Source organism: Oncorhynchus mykiss, chromosome 13 (assembly GCF_057628025.1).
Source record: "Oncorhynchus mykiss isolate SJ-2025 chromosome 13, ASM5762802v1, whole genome shotgun sequence".
In the NCBI taxonomy this organism is placed as follows: domain Eukaryota; kingdom Metazoa; phylum Chordata; class Actinopteri; order Salmoniformes; family Salmonidae; genus Oncorhynchus; species Oncorhynchus mykiss.
In genome coordinates this window covers 36,501,493-36,517,504 of record NC_143034.1, presented here as the reverse complement: position 1 = coordinate 36,517,504, position 16,012 = coordinate 36,501,493, and the positions used below count along the sequence as shown (strand labels likewise).

At 40.1% G+C, this 16,012-nt stretch overlaps 1 protein-coding gene across 1 annotated transcript in view; it reads left to right on the top strand.

Annotated features, from left to right (window-relative positions):
• The window catches only part of LOC118940234 (uncharacterized), a 40,299-nt gene extending 24,668 nt beyond the window's left edge, over positions 1-15,631 (top strand). Inside the window, 5 exon segments of the mRNA XM_090194340.1 lie at positions 127-833; positions 8,463-8,610; positions 9,054-9,151; positions 9,287-9,464; positions 14,183-15,631. Coding sequence (XP_090050466.1) covers positions 127-833; positions 8,463-8,610; positions 9,054-9,151; positions 9,287-9,464; positions 14,183-14,865 — 1,814 coding nt within the window. The 3' untranslated portion in view covers positions 14,866-15,631.
• The last annotated feature ends 381 nt before the right edge of the window (positions 15,632-16,012 follow it).

Below are 16,012 nucleotides of genomic sequence, written 5' to 3'. Positions count from 1 at the left end.
TTTTGATATGCTACACCTGTCACGTGGATGGATTATCTTGGCAAAGCAATGTAAACAAATTTACACAAAATTGGGGAGTGGAGGTTTCATTCTGGTCTCTTTTTATATAAACACTGTCTTTGGCAGGAGGAAAACCAAACTTGGAGGAACCAAAGACCTCCACAACATCAAGACGATACCTCTGCTCCCAGATCAAGTTAGGAAGCCTGAAAAGACCTGAGAGGACACACACAGGAGAGAAGCCGTACCATTGCACCCAGTGTGGAAATAGTTTTAGCCGGTTAGGAAGCCTCAAAGCTCATGAGCGAATACACACGGGAGAGAAGCCATACCATTGCGGCCAGTGTGGAAAGAGTTTTAGCCTGTTAGGAAGCCTGAAAGCTCATGAGAGAATACACTCAGGAGAGAAGCCATACCATTGCGGCCAGTGTGGAAATAGTTTTAACCAGTTAGGAAACATGAAAAGACATGGGAGAATACACACAGGGGAGAAGCCATACCACTGCTCCCAGTGTGGAAAGAGTTTTACGGCGTTAGTTAAGCTGGAAGCTCATGAGCGAATTCACACAGGGGAGAAGCCTTACTACTGTTCCCATTGTGGAAAGAGTTTTAACCATTTAGTTAACATGAAAAGACATGAGAGGATACACACAGGAGTGAAGCCTCACCATTGCTCCCAGTGTGGAAAGAGTTTTAAGCGGTTAGACACCCTCAAAGATCATTTGCGAATACACACAGGGGAGAAGCCTTTCCGTTGCGCCCAGTGTGGAAAGAGTTTTAGCCGGTCAGGAAGCCTGAAAGAGCATGAGCGAATTCACACAGGGGAGAAAACTTACCACTGATCCCAGCGTGCAATGCGTTTTTACCCAATTAGGACACCTGAAAGAAGACCGCACATGGGGGAGAAGCCTTACAAATATTCAGACTGGGGGGAAGGCATTTTACTCATCAGTAGCGTAAAAAACATGTGCGAATCCACACAGGAGAGAATAATGACTTCTCCTTGTGTGTAAATGTATATTTCACATCACACTGACTTAAAATTCACCAGAGAACATACACAGTGCTCCCAATTGTCTTATATTGTTGACTGAGAATGTGTTTACTTGTTTATACCACATGAAATTGAATGGTAAAGTATACTCAAAAATATATTTGTGTGTTTTTATTAGAAAATATGAATTCAATATTGTCGTGTCTTTGCCATCATTAAAAGTGAAGACTTATTTTATTAAGTCAATTCTCTGTAATTATTATTACGTGATTAAACCAATCGTGTACATTTAATTAACTAGGAAGTCGGGGCACCACGGAAAGACTTCAGATTACAAAGTTATACTTTTCCGAATGTAACTCTTCTGATATTTTATTATATTTTCAATTAGTTTTATATTAATGAATTATTCTTTACCTCACATCAGTCTCATTCCAAACGTCGTAAATTGTTGGTTATCTGCACGAACCCAGACTTTTTTTAAAATAAATCATCCATACACCAATTGGCGTAATCATTTATTTACAAACTAAATAATAATTTATTTACAAACTAAATAATAATTTATTTACAAACTAAATAATCACAGAAATGCGCAAACAAACAGTAGATACTGGTTACTAACGAATAATAGGGAAGATTCCCTACTGGGCTAAGCCGATATGACGGCTTGGTGGACAAAGGGAAGTGGGTGTGGACTGAGAAACAAACAGTAGATACTGATTACTAACGAATGATAGGGCAGATTCCCTACTGGGCTAAGCCGATATGACGGCTTGGTGGACAAAGGGAAGTGGATGTGGACTGAGAAAGAAGCGGGAAGACAAAAGGGTTCATTACACACAGTTGATAAGTACAGTTGAAGTCGGAAATGTACATACATTGGGGCAAAAAAGTATTTAGTCAGCCACCAATTGTGCAAGTTCTCCCTCTTAAAAAGATGAGAGAGGCCTGTAATTTTCATCATAGGTACACTTCAACTATGACGGACAAAATGAGAAGAAAGAAATCCAGAAAATCACATTGTAGGATTTTTAATGAATTTATTTGCAAATTATTGTGGAAAATAAGTATTCAGCTTACACCGATGTATGCGTTGTCTAAACTATTCGCAATCACAGCGCTCAGTCTGAAGAGGATTTTTTTCTAGGAGGGGCTTTTATTCGAAACAATAGGATAGGCGGTTCCATGATGCCAGATCATGTCTGTGCCCTCGGGGACGGACCAATGACTTAGTTAAACTTTTAAAGGAATACAATTCTCTCACATTAAAGGTTTAACATCACATTACATCATTTCATATATAGTTGCATCTTTACTCATTCATTTTATACAAGAATTAGATGCAAACCCCATAATTGAGAAATGTACACATTGAGACATAGTTATGTGTGTTTCCTGTCCTCTCTGAGGTCACCAAATGAAACACACTCAACATAACTGTCCCTTAAGTGTCCACAGACCCTTCCCACACTCCCAAAGGTGGACATATAGTTTAATTTTGCCATTTTGGAGAGATTAGGAGTTCGGCCATGTGAATTCCTTTGTTCACTCTGTGGTCTCTCTCTGTATGAAAAGGGGGAGAGAGTCTCTGCCAGGAATTTACGACCTGAGATAACAGAACCTGGGTGTAGGAGAGGGGGAAGCCACAATCTATACCCAGAAAAGGCCACATCATGACAATATGGAGTATGTCAGTTTGAATATAATGTAAATCAGTTTCCTTGTGTTCAAATGTAGGATAGATCAGATTCCATGTGTTTAAATGGTCCTTTTTTAAACTCTGATTGTGTGTTTATCTGGGTGTGTCATTCCTCCAGCACTACAGATAATCAAGTGATATTTGGATGTGATGCATTTGTTCCATTGTTGACATTTGCATTGTTGGCCCATTGATGATTTAATTAAATGAAAATGTTCAGACTCTGTAATGGAAAATGTTAATTGTTTGTGTGTCCACATAACTGAGTATGTGACTAACCTTGTGAAACTGTCCTATTATAATCTCCTGTTCTTGGGAGTATCATCCTGTGTTGCAAACCAATTTGCACCTGTGTCCTTGTATGAATAAAGTCCCTCCCAGTAACAGGAAACTATAAAGATGTGTGCTCATCACCCAATGCTTCAGGAATTCAGACTGTCTACACTGCACTGTGTAACTGTTATTCTCTCTGAGCTCAGAAATAAAGAATCTTGGTTTGACTTGGACTCTGGGTTCTGGATGCATGCCAACAAAGACTACAACTGCTTCAAACAATGGGAGAGGCTACCATTGACAACCACACTTTCTTTCATAATCAGGAAGCCCATGTTGAGCCATCAGTGTTCTCACTATGGAAGAGGGAGCAGGAAGCTGTCATCCAGTCTCAAGGACAAAGGTGCAGCACTGGTGTTAGTAGCTGATGACAGAAGTGACAGCCTGGACACACAGCAAAGTTTGACGCGATCAGTGTTGTTGAGCAGAGAATCAACCAGATTGATTCACAGTCAGTGTTGTTGAGCAGAGAATCAACCAGAGAATCAACTAGATTGATTCACAGTCAGTGTTGTTGAGCAGAGAATCAACCAGAGAATCAACCAGATTGATTCACATTCAGTGTTGTTGAGCAGAGAATCAACCAGAGAATCAACCAGGTTGTTGAAGTTATTCAGGTGCATAATACATTTGATTTGTTTAATTCTGTTTTATTCAATTAGAATAATTTACTCTGAATGAGAACAATCACATCTGTGAGCTTTATGCATTATAACATCGATTGACTAAATGATGACGTTGACAGATTTGTAGTAAAACCAGGGTTGGAGTCAAATCCATTTCATTTCCAGTCAATTCAGGAAGTAAACGAAATTCCACATTTTCCTCATTGAAAACCATAGAAGAGAATTGGAATTTTCAGTTTACTTCCTGAATTTATTGGAATATTCTAAAATTGATTAAATTGGGAGGTTTTCCTCAAGAATCTGCACAAAAACACTCTATAATGACGAAGCAAAAACTGAATTTTAGACATGTTTGCAAATGCATTTAAATATTACAACTGAAATATCACATTTAAATAAGTATTCAGAACCTTAACTCTGTGCTTTGTTGAAGCACTTTTGGCAGTGATTATAGCCTCAAGCCGCCTTGGGTATGACACTACAATCTTGGCACCCCTGTATTTGTGGAGTTTCTCCCATTCTTCTCTGCAGATCCTCTCAAGATCTGTCAGGTTGGATGGAGAGCGTCAATGCGCAGCTATTTTCAGGATTTCTTCAGAGTTGTTCGATCGGGTTCAAATCCGGGCTCTGGCTGGGCCACTCAAGGACATTCAGAGACTTGTCCCAAAGCCACTTCTATGTTGTCTTCGCTGTGTGCTTAAGGTCGTTTTCCTGTTGGAAGGTGAACCTTTGCCCCTGTCTGAGGTCCTGAGTGCTCTTGAGCAGGTTTTCAACAATTATCTCTCTGTACTTTGCTCCATTCATCTTTCCCTCGATCCCGACTAGTCTCCCAGTCCCTGCCGCTGAAAAATATCCCCACACCATGATGCTGCCACCACCACGCTTCACCGTAGGGATGGTGCCAGGTTTCCTCCAGACCTGACGCTTGGCATTCAGGCCAAAGTGTTTAATCTTGGTTTCATCAGATCAGAGAATCTTGTTTCTCATGGTCTGAGAGTCCTTTAGGTGCCTTTTGGCAAACTCCAAACAGACTTTCATGTGCCTTTTACTGAGAAGTGGCTTCCGTCTGGCCACTCTACCAAAAAGGCCAAATTGGTGGAGTGCTGCAGAGATGGTTGTCCTTCTGGAAGGTTCTCCCATCTCCACAGAGGAAGTCTTGAGCTCTGTCAGAGTGACCATCGGGTTCTCAGTAACGTCCCTGACCAAGGCCCTTCTCCCCCAATTGTTCAGTTTGGCTGGGCGGCCAGGTTCCAAACTTTCCATTTAAGAATGATGGCGGCCAATGTGTTCTTTAGGACCTTCAATGCTGCAGAAATGCTTTGGTCCACTTCCCCAGATCCGTGACACAACCTGTCTCGAAAGGATTATATCACAACAAATAAAGGCTACTTAAAGTTCACGAGAGAACACGCATATGCTCGTACACTTGTCTCATGTTTACAAAAATAGAATTGTGCTTTTGGTCATTAAGCCTCATTAAATCAAACTGTATGAAGTTGTATGTATTTTATTTCAACACCTGCTCCTGATCTGTACCTCAGTACATTGACTCTGTACTGGTACCCCCTGTATACAGCCTCCACATTGACTCTGTACTGGTACCCCCTGTTTATAGCCTCCACATTGACTCTGTACTGGTACCCCCTGTTTATAGCCTCCACATTGACTCTGTACTGGTACCCCCTGTATATAACCTCCACATTGACTCTGTACTGGTACCCCCTGTTTATAGCCTCCACATTGACTCTGTACTGGTACCCCCTGTATATAGCCTCCACATTGGCTCTGTACTGTTACCCCCTGTATTTAGCCTCCACATTGACTCTGTACTGGTACCCCCTGTATATAGTCTCCACATTAACTCTGTACTGGTACCCCCTGTTTATAGCCTCCACATTGACTCTGTACTGGTACCCCCTGTATATAACCTCCACATTAACTCTGTACTGGTACCCCCTGTTTATAGCCTCCACATTGACTCTGTACTGGTACCCCCTGTATTTTGCCTCGTTATTGTTTTTTATTGTGTTACTTTTTTGAACTTTTTATTTTGGGAATATTTTCTTAACCCTTATTTTTCTCATCTACGTTGTTGGTTAAGGGCTTGTCAGTAAGCATTTCACGTTAAGATCTACACCTGTTGTATTCAGCGCATGTGACAAATAATATTTGATTGTAACTAAATATGCAGTTTCAATGTTACGGTCTTTGATTCAATTATATTTTTGAAACTCAGGCTGTGTGTGTTTATCTGCGTCATTCCTTGATCATTCCTTGATGTCCTGTAGCTCAGTTGGTAGAGTATAGTGCTTGTTAAACCAGGGTAGTGGGTTTGATTCCTGGGACCACACATATGTAAAGTGTTTGCACACATGACTGCAAATCCCTTTGGATAAAAGTGTCTGCTAAATGGCAGATATATCCACTGATTATACCAAACATTTGGAACAACTTCCTAATATGGAGTTGGACCCTCCCCTTTTCCTCTCAGAACAGCCTCAATTCGTCGGGGCATGGACTCTACAAGGTGTCGAAAGCATTCCACAGGGATGCTGGCCCATGTTGACTCCAATGCTTCCCACAATTGTGTCAAGTTGGCTGGGTGTCCTTTGGGTTCAGTGGGGTCTCCTCAGAGGAGGAAGGGGAGGACCATCGTTATTTTCAGAAAAACAAAAATGGTAAAATATTTAAAAGTGGTCCTTTTTAGATAAAACTATACTAAATATAATCACGTCACCAAATAATTTATTAAAACATACTATTTTGCATCCTCCTCTGGGTATATTGACCACAATACAAAACATAGGAGGATTATGGTTCTCAAGGCTTCCATAGACTTACACGGTTATTATGACAACTTCCGGAGGACATCCTCCAACCTATCAGAGCTCTTGCAGCATGAACTGACATGATGTCCAACCAATGAAAGGATCAGAGAATGTATCTAGTACTGAAAGCATAAGCTACAGCTAGCTAGCACTGCAGTGCATAACATGTGGTGAGTAGTTGACTAAAAGAGAGAAAAATACAATAGTTGAACAGTTTTTAACAAATTATTTTATTCCAAAATGAAGGAGAAGCGAGAGAGAGATATTTCGTCATTTATTTTCCACTTTCAGTTTCACTTACTTAGCTAGCAAATGCAGCTATCTAGTTTAGTCTACTCAAACACTTGGCTCAAACAAAGGGATGTTATGTTAGCTAGCTGGCTATGACTATCCAACACAACACTGGAACTCTTCCAAGTCAAGGCAAGCTTTTGGTTTGACTAATTTATTGCCACTGGGACCCGCCAAGGTAAGTGCTAAACTGCTTACTGACTGTACACTGTAACGGTACTGCATGATTGTAGCAGGTTTACTAACGAGTTAGTTATATTAGCTCTGTTGACTATGATGTTATTTTAGCTAATATGGTGACAACAATGTAAGCTGTGTGTAGCAGTTATTAAATGGTTTGGCTGATTTGTTGTGCATTGAAGTGCAGAAACAAAGGGAGAAGGTGATAAGAGGAGAGCACATAGATGCAAGAAGGAATACAACGTGTCTGTAATGAAAGTGAACTGTGTTTATGCATGATCAGGGGTGCATTCATTCCGCCGATTCTGTTGACAAACGTTTAAATGGAACAAAACGGGGATAAACATACCTGAATTTGTCTAGTAATATCTCTATTTCAGCTAGATGCAGGCGAGAGTGTGCAAGGCAGTATTGAATGTGGCACTGACCTGCACTGTTTGGGTGGTGGACCACTCTTGGTACACATGGGAAACTGTTGAGCTGAAAAACCCAGCAGCGTTGCAGTTCTTGACACAAACCGGTGCGCCTGGCACCTACTACCATACCCCGTGCAAAGTAACTTAAATATTTTGCCTTCCCCATTATCTCTCTAAATGGCACACATGCACAATCCATGTCTCATGTCTCAAGGCTTAAAAATCCTTATTTAACCTGTCTCCCCCCTTCATCTACACGGATTGAAGTGGATTTAACTAGTGACATCAGTAAGGGATCATAGCTTTAGCCTGGATTCACCTAGTCTTTCTAAGTCATGGAAGGAGCAGCTGTTCTTAATGTTTTGTCTACCCAGTGTATAGCACTACAGATAATCAAGTGCTATTTGCATGTGATGCATTTGTTCTGTTGTTTACAGGATGATTTGTATCTTATAGAGCGTGGCTTTAAGGAAATAGTATGGTCACAGGTAGATAAAAAAGAATGAAAAATTAAGAGAGAAAATGTATATCAACACACTACCTATTCATAAAAGTATTTATTAATCATCTACATATTCATATTGAGCTTCTACGTCTGTGTACAGGAACGTATTATTTGGAAGAGAAAATGTATCAGCTTATTGTTAAATAATTATGACGTTCTTTCCAATACAAAAAGTGTAGTAACTATTGTTTCCAAACTGCGTTACCCACTCCAGCCAGCAGATGGCGATGTGCGTCTTTCAGTTGACTCTTCTTGCGTGACGTATAATGGACTGGACGGGACGCTTCTTCAGGAACAACAAGGCGCCAACTCTTTCAACCACGTCGGTAGCTTGCTAGCCAACATAAAACTGAAAGATTGAGTTTTTAGACCATGTTAATGTACATTAGCTAATCTCAGTGTTTTAAACAAGTTTCGGTTGACGTATCAACTGGTTCAATTAGCAAACGTGTTAAAGATTGATACTAAGCCTTGCACTAGGCTAGACGCTAATGCTAGCTAGCTAACATCCCTGACCATGAGCTCGACTAAACTACTCCTCCCTTGCTAATGAAGAGGGGGTCTGCTGTTTGGAGAAATAATATTTCAGAATGAAAAAGGAGGAAGAGGAGGCTGTTATAGTGAAAGAAGAGAAAGAACCGTTTAGAGAGGAAGAGGATGCTATCTCAATAAAGGTGAAGAAGGAAGACGTTTTGGCAGTGAAAGAGGAAGAGACAGAATATCAGATTAACACCAGTGAGTACTGTCTTAAACAGGGACACAAACTATGCCGTTGTTGAACTAATGTGTGGTTTTAAAGGGGCATTCTACTGAAGTTCTACACTTGAATATGTTGTTCAGTACTGTAGGAATTGTTAAAGGTTCGATCTGCCATTGGTTCATATATTTTTGGGACTTTTCAATTCGATGTATTGAATTCTCCATGTGGTCTATATTAAAGTTCCCCTCATCTAATATAACAAGCTTTTAAAATTCTATATTGGTGCATATTTTCTACTTAAAATAACAAAGGCCACCCATTTTGTGGAACGACCCTTTTACATTTGCATCACAAACAATATTTTAGGAAATCATGATGAAAGTGGCCATTTTAGACATATGCATGCCTCTTGTAAGACTCTATGATTGCAATAGATGGTCAGAAGTTTACCATCTGTTTGATGTTCTCATTCACACAGGAGAGACACATGACTATTGTGGATCCTCTGGGGAGTCTCAACAACATCCTAATGCTGACGAGGCAGAGAAGAGTCTCTCCAGATCAGAACACCAGATGGTACAGCTTGATCTGGTCTAGCATACAGCTTTCTCTATCGGGCTCTGGGCTGGGTTTCTGTAAAGTACTTTATGTCAACAGTGGCATCAGCATCCATAATGATATGTGTCTGTGTCCCCTCTTTATGGTTACCAGGACAACACTAGCCCTTCTTCCCTCCCGGAGTCCTCGTGTCGTGCCTCTCCCGGTAGCACCTTACTGCTGGGTATGAAGAGGTTGTCTGTGCTGCTGGTGGACTACAGCAAAACATTGGGGCTGAGTGGAACTGTGGGAGGAGGAGAAGAGAGGAATGGATCAGATTTGACTCATCAAAGTAAGTGCTGTAGTTCAGTTTGAACAAATACAATAGATCTGTCCACTGGTCAGGACAACCAGCAGAGTTCTGTTAGTTGACAGGAAGATAGACTGGTGTATATGGGTGTTATGAATATCATAACACTGAAAAAGGATTCTGCCAATGAAAAGAGAGAAACCAATAGACCATATAAAACCTTGATGAAAGTTAACTTTAGAGGGAAAGTTTCAAGATGATCTGATGTAAGGTGCTTGTTTTACAAAAACGTTTCCATAAAACATTATGGATGTTACAATGCCTGTCCCAGTCAACCCCCCTATCTTTACTAGACTGTAGAACAGGCAAACCAAACTCAAGACACTGTTAATTAATTAACTAATACTGGAGGAAAGCTGTGATCAGGCTGCCTACTCAAGAGAAAGCTTCAAACTGTAACCAGTGCCTGCAACCTGGTTCAGGTTATCAATCAACCTACCAGGGTAGTTACAAACAGTACAGAAATTGAATCATCAACATATTTTGATCATATCTTTACTATTGCTGCAGAAATGTGTTTGAAAGCAGTATTCAAATTCATCGGATGTTGTGATCACAATATAGTAGTCATATCTAGGAAAACCAAAGTTCCAAAAGGCTAGGCCTAGTGTTCTATATAAGAGGTCATACAATTGTTTGTGGTGATTCCTATGTTGTTGATGTTATTAGGTTGTTTTTTTCACAGTAAATAACTCACGGACACTAGAGAAGCTTTAACCAAGTTTAATTATTCCCAAAGGTTCTGTACATCTGTAATTCAGACCACCCAACATTTGTTCCATCCAGATATGTCTCACTTAAGACACTCCTTCTCTCCAATCCTTACATCTTATGGTTCCACAGGAAGAGAGTAACAGGATACCAGACCTTTATCTCCCTGATGAGAATCTGTCCTGACCTCAACCCCTCCTTCATCTAATCCACAGATGTTCGTCTCCCCTGTTTAACACTTTGCTCTCCTTTCGTCCACCCAACACATTCCAAAGCCATCTGTCTTTCTTCAGAGAACCATTAACTTCTGACATAACACCCAGTCTCTTTCACTTCCTATCACTTCTTTAATGTCTCCATGTTCCAAGTTTTGCCGATTCCAACAATGGAAACAATATTTGTTGGTCCGTGGTGTGTAATGACGAGCAACCAGACGCTGCCCATGACACGTTTATGAAATTGCTTATCCCAGCTACTAATAAGCATGCACCCATGAGGAAAATGACTGTAAAAACTGTTAAATCCACATGGATTGATGAGGAATTTAAAAATTGTATGATGAAGAGGGAGGCAAAAGAGATGGCATATAGGTCTGGCTGAATAACTGATTGGCAAATTGAGAAATAATGTGACTAAACTGAATAAAAAGAAGAAACTACACTATTAAACAAAGATAAATGACATGAAGAATGATTGTAAAACGCTTTGGAACACCTTCAATGAAATTACCAACCCTTACAATTTTGACCAGATACAATGCTATTTTACAGTAAACAAATATAGACTTTTAGCTTATAGGGAAGTTCATTCAACAAGCACAGCACTTGCTGATTGGCTGAGAAAAATTGATGATAAAAATATTTTTGGGGCTGTTTTGTTTGACTTCAGTGCAGCTTTTGGCATTATCGATCATAGTCTGCTGCTGAAAAAAACGTATGGCTTTACACCCCCTGCTATATTGTGGATAAAGAGTTTTTCTTTTAAAATGTAACCTTTATTTAACTAGACAAGTCAGTTAAGAACAAATTCTTTTTTTCAATGACGGCCTAGGACTGCCTTGTTTAGGGGCAGAACGACACAGTTTTACCTTGTCAACTCGGGGATTCGATCCAGCAATCTTTCGGTTACTGGCCTACCACTCTAACCACTAGGCTACCTGCCGTCCCAGAGCTACCTGTCTAACGGAACACAAAGAGTGTTCTTTAATGGAAGCCTATACAACAAAATCAAGGTAGAATCAGGAATTCCCCAGGGCAGCTGTTTGGCACCTACTTTTTTCAATCTTTACCAACAACATGCCAATGACATTTGAGTAAAGCCAGTGAGGCTATGTATGCGGATGACTCAACACTGTACACGTCAGCTACTACAGCGACTGAAATGACTGCAACACTTAACATAGAGCTGCAGTTAGTTTGAGAATGGGTGGCAAGGAATAAGTTAGTCCTAAATATTTCTGATTACCTTAAGTTACATGGCCTACTACGCTAATTCTGTAGCGGTATTGTTAGAGGGGGGTAAATATGAAGATTTTGTTGGTTACCCTAGTTATTAAAGTTAGTTATTACCTATTATAACATTATTATTATTATTATTAAATATTATTAAAACTGAAAGGATGAGAGTAGAATAGATAGAGTAGCACTTCCAGACACATTCTAATCACAATGGAGACTTAAAGGAGGACTGTAACAGCTAATGATGAAGCATTTTAGAGTCTTAAAGGAGGACTGTAGCATCTAATGATGAAACATTATGGAGTCTTAAAGGAGGACTGTAGCATCTAATGATGAAACATTATGGAGTCTTAAAGGAGGACTGTAGCATCTAATGATGAAACATTATGGAGTCTTAAGATTTAATTTGTGGTATTGCACGTGTGAATGCATGAAAGTTAAATATTTCTAAAAAATATATATATATATTTTGCACTCTGCAATTTCACCTGATGTTGTCGAAATGTTCCGCTAGCGAAATCCCTAGCCATAACAGGTTTTAATGTGTTTGAGCCAATCAGTTGTGTTGTGAAAAGGTAGGGGTGGTATACAGAAGATAGCCCTATTGGGTAAAAGACAAAGTCCATATTATGTCAAGAACAGCTCAAATAAGCAAAGAGAAACAGTCCATCATTACTTTAAGGACCACCACAAGAATGGAAGATCCAGAGTTACTTCTGATGCATAAGTTCATTAGAGTTACCAGCCTTAGAAATTGCAGCCCAAATAAATGCTTCACAAAGTTCAAGTAACAGACACATCTCAACATCATCGGTTCAGAGGAGACTGCGTGAATCAGGCCTTCATGGTCGAATTGCTGCAAGGAAACCACTACTAAAGGACACCAATAAGAAGAAGAGACTTGCTTGGGCCAAGAAACACGAACAATGGACATTAGACCGGTGGATATCTGTCCTTGGGTCTGATGAGTCCAAATTTGAGATTTTTGGATCCGAGCGTCATGTCTTTGTGAGACGAGGAGTAGATGAACAGATTATCTCCGCATGTGTGGTTCCCACCGTGAAGCATGGAGGAGGAGATGTGATGGTGTGCGGGTGCTTTGCTGTCGACAATGTCAGTGATTTATTTATTCAAGTCACACTTAACCAGCATGGCTTCCACAGCATTCTACAGCTATATGCCATCCCATCTAGTTTGGGCTTAGTCCCACTGTCATTTGATTTTCAACAGGACAATGACCCAACACACCTCCAGGCTGTGTAAGAGCTATTTGACCAAGAAGGAGAGTGATGGAGTGCTGCATCAGATGACCTGGCCTACACAATCCCCCGACCTCAACCAAATCAAGATGGTTTGGGATGAGTTGGATCACAGAGGTGAAGGGAAAGCAGCCTACAAGTTCTCAGCATATGTGGGAACGCCTACAATAATGTTGGAAAAGGATTCCAGGTGAAGCTGGTTGAGAGAAAGCAAGGGTGGCAACTTTTGAAGAATAGAATATATATTTTGATTTAACACTTGTGGTTACTACAAGATTCCATGTGTTTTTTAATAATTTTGATGTCTTTATTATTCTACAATGTAGAAAATAGTCAAAATAAAGAAAAACCCTTGAATGAGTAGGTGAGTCCAACCTTTTGACTGGTACTGTACATTAAATTCCCTAACAACAGGTCCAGTGGACATTCCTGCAGTCAGCATGCCAATTGCCCGCTCCCTCAGAGATCTGTGGCATTGTTGTGTGAACAAACTGCACATTTTCGAGTAGCCTTTTATTATCCCCAGCACAAGGTGCACCTGTGTAACAATCACGCTGTTCAATCAGCTTCTTGATATGCCACACCTGTCAGGTGGATGGATTTTCTTGGCAAAGAATAAATGTTGTCTAACAGGGATGTAAAAAATTCTGCCATCTTTTTTGTTCAGCTCATGAAACATCCAACACTTTACATGTTGCGTTTATATTTTTGTTTTTTGTTGTTACTATCAGTTTTAGGAACATTTACCCAAAATATGACATCAGCGATAATCAAAATGTTGAAAATCTGTGAACGTCTAAATAAGAAATTGGTCCATTTAAACAGCAATGTGTCGAACCCTTTCAACAACGGGGAGATGTTACTGATGTGCTTTGTATCTGTGACATAAAAACAAGTTTTGGAATTCCACACAAAATTACTTCTTTAGTTATTTTATGTTTAAGGAAGTGTGTAGGTCACATTCTGTATCATACAGCTATGAAAGTTATATATTTAGAACCACCTGTTCAATTGGAATCCAGCGACGTCTGTGTCTTCAGTGTCCTAGAACTGTCTAGTTTTTTGTGTTCTGACTTGTAAAACAGGATGAATAAGTAATGTAAACAGCAGTAATTACCAGGAAGCTCTACATTTGTTTTAAAATCACACTAAGATTGTTAAAACTGGCCTCAGGTTATTGAGAGATCTGATTTGGGATTTACCCTCCGTAGCAAGGTTGTTTTATCATGTGGTTTCATTTGGGTCTCTTTAAAAATAACACTATCTTTGGCAGGAGAAAGACCAGACTCAGAGGAACCAGAGCCATGGACGTCCAAACCAGCAAGACGACACCAGTGCTCCCAGTGTGAAAAGAGTTTTAAACAGAAAGCACAACTGAAAACACACACAGGGGAGAAGCCTTACCACTGCTCCCAGTGTGGACAGTGTTTCGTCCGTCCGGGGGAGCTGAAACAACATGAGAGAATACACACAGGAGAGAAGCCTTACCACTGCTCCCAGTGTGGAAAGAGTTTCAAACGGAAAACATGCCTGAACCAACACGAGAGAATACACACAGGAGAGAAGCCTTACCACTGCTCCCAATGTGTAAAGTGTTTCAGCCAGAAAGCATACCTGAAAAAACATGAGAGAATACACACAGGAGAGAGGCCTTACCACTGCTCCTAATGTGGAAAGTGTTTCGTCCGTTCGGAGGTGCTGAAACGGCATGAGAGAATACACACAGGAGAGAAGCCTTACCACTGCTCCCAGTGTGGAAAGAGTTTCGAACGGAAAACATGCCTGAACCAACACGAGAGCATACACACAGGAGAGAAGCCTTACCACTGCTCCCAATGTGTAAAGTGTTTCAGCCAGAAAGCATACCTGAAAAAACATGAGAGAATACACACAGGAGAGAGGCCTCCCAGGGTGCAAAGCTTTTGCCCATTTAGGAAGCCTGAAAGAACACATTAGACTGCACACAGAGGAGAAGGCTTAGAAAAGCTCAGACTTTTGGAAAACATGTTACTCATAACAGTCATTTAAACGTCATTATAGAATCCACACAGGAGAGAGAAATTACTTCTCTTAGTGTGTATATTGATATACATCACATTGACTTAGAATTCATCAGAGAACATACACAGTGCTCCCGTTGTCTTATATTGTTGACTGACAATGTGTTTACCTGTCTTTACCAGATGAAATTAAATGGTACAGGGTATACTCAAATATATATTTGTTTGTTTTTATTAGAAAACATGAAGTGAATATGGAGTCTGTCAGTTTGAATATAAGTTGTCCTTTTTTAAAAATCTTTGCGTGTTTATCTGGGTGTGTCATTCCTCCAGCACTACAGATAATCAAGTGATATTTGTGTTGTGATGCATTTGCATTTGTTCCATTGTTGACATTTGCATTGTAGCCCACTGATGATTTAATGAAATGAAAATGTTCAGACTCTGTAATGGAAAATGTTAATTATTTGTGTGTCCATATAACTGAGTATGTGACTAACCTTGTGAAACTGTCCTATTATAATCTCCTGTACTTGGGACTATCATTCTGTGTTGCAAACCAGCTGCACCTGCATCCTTGTATGAATAAAGTCCCTCCCAGGAACAGGAAACTATAAAGATATGTGCTAATCACTCAATGCTTCAGGAATTCAGACTGTCTCCACTGTGCTGTGTTACTCTGTTATTCTCTCTGAGCTCAGAAATAAAGAATCTTGGTTTGATTTGGACTCCAGCAGATCCTTAGTTTATAATATCCACCACAACTCTCCCAAGGATTGCTGTTTATTATTGTCTCAATGAAGAGTTCCTCTTTCGACTTTCCTTGGGGCATTTACAAGCCTCCCACTGGTTGAATAAAAGTTTTTACCCGAATGATGAGATTATTATTTTATTTGTCAAATGGCAACCAAGCATCGATCATCATGTCACCAGAATAAGAACCTCAAAATGTATTGGAAAGGAGCATCAAGCTCATCACGTGCACTTTCACCACCCTGTGAAGTTCATAACTTATTTCATCTGTAGCCTAATAAACTACATGGTTTCTCAAGTCATAGTGGGAGGACCACACAACATATCATGTGACTCCAAGTTAACTAAGA